The 9964-nt window shown below is 38.3% G+C and overlaps 1 protein-coding gene across 1 annotated transcript in view; it reads right to left on the reverse strand.

Annotated features, from left to right (window-relative positions):
- LOC103514653 (protocadherin Fat 4) overlaps positions 1–5642 on the reverse strand; it is a gene marked incomplete at both ends in the record, with an annotated part of 19150 nt that extends 13508 nt beyond the window's left edge. Inside the window, 2 exon segments of the mRNA XM_008479552.1 lie at positions 2639–2779; positions 5417–5642. Coding sequence (XP_008477774.1) covers positions 2639–2779; positions 5417–5642 — 367 coding nt within the window.
- Between the last annotated feature and the right edge of the window lie 4322 nt (positions 5643–9964).

Genomic DNA, 9964 nt, shown 5'->3' on the forward strand with positions numbered 1-9964 from the left:
TTTTTTAATTTGAACACTCAAAGGACCAACAAAAAGTAGAGCGCCACGCCGCAGGCCATTTTTTTTTTCTGAAGAAAAAAAAATTGGTCTTTCAGAAATGTAGGTACCTAATTCGATCAAACTTTTCATTCTAAAGGCCGCAGGCGAAATTTTTCAAAAAGAATGTAATAGGTACGTTACTGGAAGGTCATCATGAGTTATTTTTGACGTAGGTACCTAATTCTTGGATATTTCTATAAATTTTTCTCTTAATTGGGAATGAACGCTAAAAGGACAAAATTAATAAGGGCGCTGCAGGTTTAAGTTTTTTTTTTTTTTTTTTTAATAATATAAAAGCTACAATAATATTTAATGTTTTTTTCCCCAATTTCCAGGACCTTTTTCTGCGAACAGTTTTCAAGAAAAACAGTAAAATGAGCTAAATAATCAATTACTTGAGACACATGCTAGAGAGAAAAAAAGGGTAGTATAAAAGTAATTTTCTAATATTAGAAGAAAAAAAACTTCTGACAAACTTATTTCGACGGGGAAAAAAGGACAAAGGATACTTAAATACAAATATATAAGTTTTTCCTCCAGGTAAATGTTTTATGCTGACGGAATATAAAGTAGATCACGTTGAAATCGTGACTAGAACCGCAATAGTGGTAATGACTAAGGAGTAGGGGAGGGGGCTAAAATAATGACTCACCAGGGACAAGTGTGGTCCCTCTCTTGTCCTCCAGAACATAAGAGAAGAGTATCTTTAATTTACATAATGTTCCTGAAGACAAGATGGAGGTTATGTTTCTTTTTTTTAGAAGTATTTCCTATTAAATTTCCCTATGTATGTGTTAGAAAGTTGTGTTCTTTCCATATCGGCTTTTTTCGGCGGTGAAGTTTTGTTCAAAATAAAACTACTTGAAGTGTAATAGCGCTGGATACAGGTGCACCTGTGCCTAGAGAACAGACTGGACTCGATAACCAGGACCCCTTAAAGTGGAGCGGAGACATTTCGTTTTAAGGGTTTCTGAACTTTTTGAGACAAAAATAATAACCCACAAATTTATCAGGGGTCCGAAGAGGAGGAATTTTGAAGAAAGACTTTAATTGTCAGAATGCTCACAAATGTAGGTAGTTGCGTAGCATAAATTTAGGACATAATAGATCTCGGATGTCCATTGTACAATGACCAAAGCTTTCCAATTTGTGACAGGTGGGTAGACAGGTGGATTATGATGTCAATCTTGATTTGAAAACTCGGGTCTCTCTGTTGGGCAGCTCGAACTCAAACCCTTGAGGAATGTGTCATCGCCCCTTTATCGTCCCAAAATAAACTCACCGCCCTCCTACTGCCCAAATTGATTTCATCGCCCCTCAGAACCGTTCGATCGCCCAAAAGTCGGCGATATCGCTCCGGTTGCGCATCACTGATTTAGGTATATAATATACACACTGGTGTGTTGAGGCCGGAACTTGGCCTGGCGCGCTGCCGTGCGCCTAGATATTTCGAAACCGCCTCAATCCATATGTGAGTTCAATCCCTATTTTGTCACCCTGTACGAGTAAATCCATGCAAATGTATACATGTATACCTTCAAACTTGGATAAGTATCTAAAAAATCTAAAATCTAAATCATGATTTATTTGTGGTGAAGCTGAGAGCTTCTTCACAATTTTTGTGGATATCATAGCATTACTAAGAGCCTCCTGTACTATTTCTGCCATATTTATAATTTTTCTTTTTACTCTGGTAATGCCGCCACTGGTTGCTACTCGATTAAAGTAGCTACTCAATTGTCCTCACGAGGCTGAGTGCACTCAAACCCTACTTTGACTTCATTTCGAAAAGTTCAATTAATATGAAAGGTTCAATGTTAGTATTTCTTGTAATCTAGTGGAAATCACGATTTATTTGTGGTGAAGCTGAGAGCTTCTTCACAATTTTGTGGATATCACAGCATTACTTAGAGCCTCCTTTACTAATTATCTGATAATTTTTCTTTTTACTCTGGTAATGCCGCCACTGGTCGCTACTCGGTTAAAGTAGCTACTCAATTGTCCTCACGAGGCTGAAGCTTCCTTTACTAATTCAGACATATCTGATAATTTTTCTTTTTACTCTGGTAATGCCGCCACTGGTCGCTACTCGGTTAAAGTAGCTACTCAATTGTCCTCACGAGGCTGAGTGCACCCCAAGCACAGAGCCGAAAAAACCTCGGCCCCGCCAGGAATCGAACCCGGACCTCCTGCGTGCAAGCCTAGTGTGATACCCACTCGGCCACGGAGGTTGCTTCTTGTAATCTAGTGTTTATGATAGAGGTCTTAAGGAAGGTCTATTTATAATTACGGAAAAACAGCGGACAACTTTAAATTTCAAAGAAGAAGATATTCTAGTGTGATACCCACTCGGCCACGGAGGTTGCCCAAGATATATTTATAGACAAGTACAAAAATAATAGCAGTAGCATACATGTTCATAAAGTTATGAAATAGGTAACTACAAACTAATTACCTTTATATGATACAATGGATACACGTTCCGGTTTTGATCTTATCCGAGTTTCGTCCATCTCCGTGGATTTTTTCAAGGAAACTAAAGTTTCCTTGAAAAAGTCCACGTCCCCCCCCCCTTCTTAAGGATCTTATTCTTACTTACCATTAGGGTGTCTGTGGCATAGACTGTGAACCTATAGCTATCCTCTGTTTCATAATCAAGACATTGCATGAGACTGATATCCCCTTGTCGGGATATTGAGAATCTTTCGCCATAATCATTGGACAGCCAGTATTTCACCCTCTGCAAGTATGAAGCATGATTTTGATCAAGGGGGTATTACATATTCCAGAAACAACTTCGCTAATATTATTTCGTACTTTACAAAAAGTACTTTACTTTACAAAAATATACAAAGAAAAACATTGCATGATGTGCTTTTAATATTAGGTGTTATCATTTTGACGTCAAAATAGTACATATTTGGAAGAAAAAAAAAGTGCGAAGTAGTTTCCATAAAGGAGGAACGGAACACCAGTTGCGTCCGAGAACCCAAAAACATTCGCTTTGGAAAAATAATAATAATAATAATAATAATAATAATAATAATAATAATAATAATAATAATAATAATAATAATAATAATAATAATAATAATAATAATAATAATAATAATAATAATAATAATAATAATAATAATAATAATAATAATAATAATAATAATAATAATAATAATAATAATAATAATAATAATAATAATAATAATAATAATAATAATAATAATAATAATAATAATAATAATAATAATAATAATAATAATAATAATAATAATAATAATAATAATGATAATAATAATAACAATAAATGGTGTGACCATCACATGACTTTCCTTATCCTAGTCATTTTGGTTAGATGGGTTTTTTTTAGGTATGTATGATTTTGGGGGGTTCTCCCATAATTTTTTCAATATAAACCGTTTAGTCAGTAGAGCTGAAAGCCACCAAAAAGCGGTCAAAACGCCACCAACCGTTGAACCCATCTTAACCAAAAGTTCCATGTTGCATCCTGGTCATAATACAGTCGGTTCCACAAAAAGCAACTCAATTTTAAAAATATCGAAATTCACTATTCTTTCATGCTTCATGAGCTTTTTAGTAGAAAAAAAAGGAATTTTAATTGTGTTAAGCATAAATGCTTGTCACAAATGTTCCCTGCTTAATGCACTACGCTAAATTTTATGACTTGACTTGGACTCGAACCACCAACCTCCAGATCCGAAGTCCACCGCGCTAACCACTACATCACTGAGGTTGGAGCTTTTTAGAAACTAAAATTATTTTTCTAAAAGCTGAGATGTTACCTGATCTTTTGGTGCCACTTGTTTCATTTTTTGGCTATTCTGACTAGGGTTGCCAACCGTACGTTATTTCCCGGAACAATCCGTATTTTTGTCAAAAATCAAATGTTCCGCCGGAACACACCTTTGTTCCGGTTTTTTCCAAATCCATAATATATACAGCCCCTTGTGTAACTGACTGACTCACGTATACAAATTCTAACCCACTTCTAGATGAGCTAGGAAGATGCCCAAGTTACAGGGTGTTCAAAAACACTCTCCATTTCCATGTTAGGTAATTAACATAGCAAAAATCTGGTGTGAACATCACACGACTTTCCTCATCCTATTGAATGATGCTTATTTTGGGTGTTCTTGTTCTTATAGCCAAACTTTTACAATAAGAACCGTTTAGTCGGTATAGCTGAAAACCGCCAAAAAACGGTCGAAAACCACCAAAGAGCGGTCAAAATACCGCCAACCGCAGCACCTATCTCAACCAAACGTTTTGAGTTGCATCCTTGTCACATTTGTAAACTCCATAACTCCATACCAAATTTCAAGTCTCTAGCTTATACCGTCCCGATATATTGTTAAATTACACCGAAAACCGCCAAAAAGCGGTAAAATGTCGCCAACCGTTGCACCGATCTTAACCAAATGTTTCGTGTCGCATCCTTGTCCCATTTGACATCTACATACCAAATTCAAGTCTCTAGCTCTTACCGTTCTCGAGATATTTTGTTTACAGACAGACAGACAGACAGAAGGACAGACACACGGACCAATGGCTGAATCTTTGGATTTAGGCTCTAAGGACCTAAGGACCAAAACGTGTTTCGGCACTAAAAACTGACCATCGAAATTTTGACCCGATTACATTACTTTCCTTCCTATACGATAAGGAAAGTAAAAAGGAGTTGAAAATTTACAGTTTTCGGTATTTTTTATTTATTATTATTTTTTTTTTTTTTTGACATATTGGCCAGCATTTCTTCACTTCCGAATTGAATATGTGTTTCAAAAGATGTATCCGTTTCAATACTGTTGTCAAAATGACGACATCTCTAAAGTCAGTGCTAAAGTGGTACTTTTGTATTTTTTGTAGGTATGTATATTACTATTATTTCTTTTATATACAGGGTGTTCATTGTGTTTAACCTTTTTGCCCCATAAAAGTCCCCAATACGCTTTTCGGTCCACTAAGCATTCATTCTTATGGAACTTTTGACGAGGAATCGATTGGTGCAACTTTAGAATGTCCGACTTAAAGTTACGGGAGTTACGGGTTCGTGACTCGGCAAATTCAAGAAAAAATACCGTTTTTGAAAAAGGCCTCAACGGTTTCTGTTAAAGATATTTGAGTTGTGGAAAAGTCATTCCTAATATGTGATTTTTCACGACAACTTCTTTCTTCTGAACTATTGATTTAAATTTCATTGTTATTTATGAGGCTGTAATTTTTTATTTCTTTTTTTCATATGATAGTGATCGGACCCAGCATGGTAGGTAAACATTGGATGTTAGGATTATTTTGAGATATTGTACAATGGTGCGCTTCGCACCAAAGTTGAAACGGCATATATTTACTTTGGAAAACTCACCAGATCGCGTGGTTTATTTGTGGTCACAGTTAATAGAACATAATTTACAGGCAAATTTTCCAGAGCGCTCACTGAATATTCATTCTTGGAAAATTGCAATTCTCTCAATGAGGTTCCTGCTTTACTGACGATGAGAGTAGCCAAAGCGTATCTATCTTGATTGTCGTATTGTATTGCACGCACCACAAGGGTTATAGGTTGAAGAAAATCATCTTCATTAATATCTCTGGAAAAATAATAAAAATACATAAAATGTAACAAGTTCTTTTTCCCTTTACAGCCAACATTATACAATAAAGTTAATACGAGTAAGTACGTATCATTATCACCATCACCATCATCAATCATGCATCATTCATCACTCATCAAGTCATCACTCATCACTCATCACTCATCACTCATCACTCATCACTCATCACTCATCACTCATCACTCATCACTCATCACTTCATCATCATTTCTTCATATTCTTCTTCTTCTTCTTCCTTTCCTTCGTGTTCTTATTTACATTTCAATATTTTTCTCTCAATTCGTCTCCAACTTGTTCTTGCTGGCACAGATTTGCTCATTAGCCGAGAGGAATTGAAACAAAATGATAGACAAATATGAAAACTCTCGCAATCGAAGCCAAAACACAACTAGTGGAAAAGAATAAATAGAAAATAGTGAAATATTAGTCAATACAGTGTGTATCGAGACTAGAAAATGTAACAGGGAGTTTCAGAACATGAATAGTGAACACAACTTATGAATTCAACTACCAAGACATTTTTTTTTTTTTTTTTTTTTTTGTTTTTCAATATGAAAACTCTCGCAATCGAAGCCAAAGCACAACTAATGGAAAAGAATAAATAGAAAATAGTGAAATATTAGTCAATACACTGTCTATCGAGACTAGAAAATGTACAGGGAGTTTCAGAACATGAATAGTGAACACAACTTATGAATTCAACTACCAAGACATTTTTTTTTTTTTTTGTTTGATAGAGGGAACTCAAACGGAGGTCTTATCGTCTCAAAATCGAAGAAAATGAAGGACAGAATAGAAAAAAGCCAACCGTTCCGAGAACAAACCTTATTTGTTTAGGATAAAGTTCGCCCCGGGGTGGAACCCGCGACCTAGCGCTTACAAAGCAGAAGGCAGACGAGCTATCAAGCTAACCAGGCTGACAAGAACAGAACGCAACACCCTGTATAATATTCAGTGTAATATAGATAGAATATATATTATAATACATATAGAAAATATAGGAAACCCTGAAAAGAAAAACAATAATAAATAATGCAAAATAAATACCTAAATAAACATGCTTGGTGAATGCAGAAAAAAAAAGAGAGAAAAGAAGAAGAAGAAGAAGAAGAAGAAGAAGAAGAAGAAGAAGAAGAAGAAGTAGAAGAAGAAACTGTGCAAAGCGCATTTATTGTTTTGCAGACAACATGAGAAATTGGTTTTGCTCTGCTTAGGAGAGGAATTCTGTGGAATGAAAGAGAATAGTAGAAGAATGTGTGTACCAACTTACAAATGTAGATTGGTAATGATAATAAATATGAAAAGGCACACCTACCACTCACGAGAAAAAAAAATGAGCCATCAACCATCAAAATTGGTCCAGTGGTTTAGACTGTAGAGCGGTCAACGTCAAAGAAGAAGCGGAAGAAAATGATGAAAAATTTGACGTTTTTCAAAGTCAAATATCTCCGGCTAAACTTAACCAATTTTGATGAAATATTTTTTCAACTTGGTCTACTTTCATGCCCGAACACACACACGCAATCCGTTTTCTTCCATCATTTGTAGTTGTCTGTCTACAACTACCTGCAAAACGGCTACTTTCCCTGTCGCGTCCTAAATATATACAGCCCCTTGTGTAACTGACTCACTCACTCACTCACTCATACTAATTCTAACCCACTTCTAGATGAGCTAGGAAGATGCGGTTTTCACCATTGGATTGCTTATTTTTTGTAGGTACTGGGAAAAATCGGAAAATCCCGAAATTCCAAACCGTTCCCGAGATATTGACGTTTTTTAGCGCCCCATAAGAAATACACGGGGAACACGCTTTGAGGCCAGCAAAACTTTTCCTACGTTTAATATTTTGCTCTTCATGCACAAACCGCGAAGCCCCGGGAGCGCGCAGCGCGACCGTTTCCTACTGACGGAGAATTTTTTCTTACTAAAATATTCTAAACCGGTTCATTTCCACGCCAAAAGAAAGCTACTATCTTGTATTTTTTACCCCGTTCCGATCACACGAACAGGTTAGCAGTAATAAAAAATATTCGATTTTTTTAAACCAACTTTGGGGGCGTGTACCTCCTTTAGGAAGGATTTTCGCAACTTTTACTATAGAGTTGACCCCCCCTAAAATGACCCCAAAAACAGTTTTGTACACTTTTTTTTAATCACCCTGTATATACAGCCCCTTGTGTAACTGACTGACTGACTGGCTCACTCACTCACTCATACTAATTCTAACCCACTTCTAGATGTGCTAGGAAGATGCGATTTTCACCATTGAATTCATTATTTTTTGTACATACTGGGAAAAATCGGAAACTCCCGAAATTCCAAACCGTTCCCGAGATATTGACGTTTTTAGTCCCCCCATAAGAATAACACGGGGAACACACTTTGAGGCCAGCAAAACTTTTCCTACGTTTAATATTTTGCTCTCGCTTTTAGTTTTCAGTTTTCATTTCTTCGTGAAATTCCAAACCGTTCCCGAGATATTGACGTTTTTTAGTCCCCCCATAAGAAATACACGGGGAACACGCTTTGAGGCCAGCAAAACTGACTACGGGCTAAAAAAATCCCGGAGGGACGGACCCAGCTTGTTAATTGATAAGGTGATAGTTTTAAAAGTTGGTTAGGCCCAGTGCTACGTGTGTAGGGATAGCAATCCCGCAGGCTTTTGAATCCCGCGGGAAGTGACCAATTCCGTGCGGGATTTACAAGTATTACCCGCGGAATGCCGCAGTTCTAACACTGAAAGTATAACATAGGTACTCCATAATGGGTAGAACACCCTACCTAACCCACAATATTACCAGTTTATCAAACGGTATACAAGGAAATGAAATACCCCCCCATAAGAAATACACGGGGAACACGCTTTGAGGCCAGCAAAACTTTTCCTCAGTTTTCATTTCTTCGAGACAAGACTCAGGGACGATATTAGTTTTCAGGGGCGAAGCTTTAGTCCCTACATAAGAAATACACAGGGAACAAGGTTTGAGGCCAGCAAAACTTTTCCTACGTTTAATATTTTGCTCTCGCTTTTAGTCCCCGCGAAGTCAAGGGAGCGCGCAGCGCGACCGTAAACAAGGGAGCGCGAAGCGCGACCCCATGAACAACAACGCGAAGCCCCGGGAGCGCGCAGCGCGACCGTAAAAAAGGGAGCGCGAAGCGCGACCCCATACACAATCCCGCGAAGCCCCGGGAGCGCGCAGCGCGACCGTAAACAAGGGAGCGCGAAGCGCGACCCCATGCACAACCCCGCGCCCCCGCGAAGCCCCGGGAGCGCGCAGCGCGACCGTAAACAAGGGAGCGCGAAGCGCGACCCCATGCACAACCCCGCGAAGTCCCCGGGAGCGCGAAGCGCGACCCCATGCACAACTCCGCGAAGCCCCGGGAGCGCGCAGCGCGACCGTATACGCAACCCCGCCTGGAAAACTCACTGACTATCAGTGTACTAATCGCTTACTATATCGCTTACCAACACGGGTTTTCGCTCGCACAGATCCAACACAAGACTAACTTACAGGTGGGTACCTACTCTCTTATGTTTTGGCTCAGATCAGATATATGAGGACCAACATAGAAAAGTACACACTAGCAAATGATATACATACATATGTCACCAGACATGCCTTAACTGGTGATATTGTTATACCACGGTATCGCACAACCAAAGCTAGAGACTCCCCTGAAAGTGTTGCCATCAGATTGTACAACAAGATCCCCCCTAGTATACGAAACCTACCCCTTAGGGATTTCCTGGCAGCGATGGAGGATTTTCTTCTAAAAAACCCAATTTACAAATACAACGAATTCTACAATTTAAAAATTCCACCATTATAGCTGGATAGCAAGATTAAACCATTTTACAATCAAGATTAAACCGTTTCACAAACTGAACTATTCCTATAGTTTTGATCCTGCATCGCTCCTGGGAACTCCTTGGGATTTACTGATCTTGTGGTTGGGGTCACGGTGTTGGTCTGTGCTTGGTCTGGGTCCGGCTCCTGGGCTTGGTGGTCTGGTCGGTTGTACTGATCGGATCGGTTTGCGCGGGGGTCGGGCCTGGGGCGGGTTTGGATCGGTCTGGGGCGTTGGCCACGGATTTCATCATACATGATTTCTTATATGAACTATTCTTTTTTATAAATACTAATTATTGTTTGTTTTTTCTTTTCCCCCTCATTATAATTTGTATGACTTTGTAATTTGTTACATTCCTAACTTATATTACAATAAAAACATTTTTATTGAGAATGTTTCTAATGAGGACGTGTCGTCCGACATACATAAATGTGGACCAACTT

Source organism: Diaphorina citri, unplaced genomic scaffold (assembly GCF_000475195.1).
Source record: "Diaphorina citri unplaced genomic scaffold, Diaci psyllid genome assembly version 1.1 scaffold1197, whole genome shotgun sequence".
In the NCBI taxonomy this organism is placed as follows: Eukaryota; Metazoa; Arthropoda; class Insecta; order Hemiptera; family Psyllidae; genus Diaphorina; species Diaphorina citri.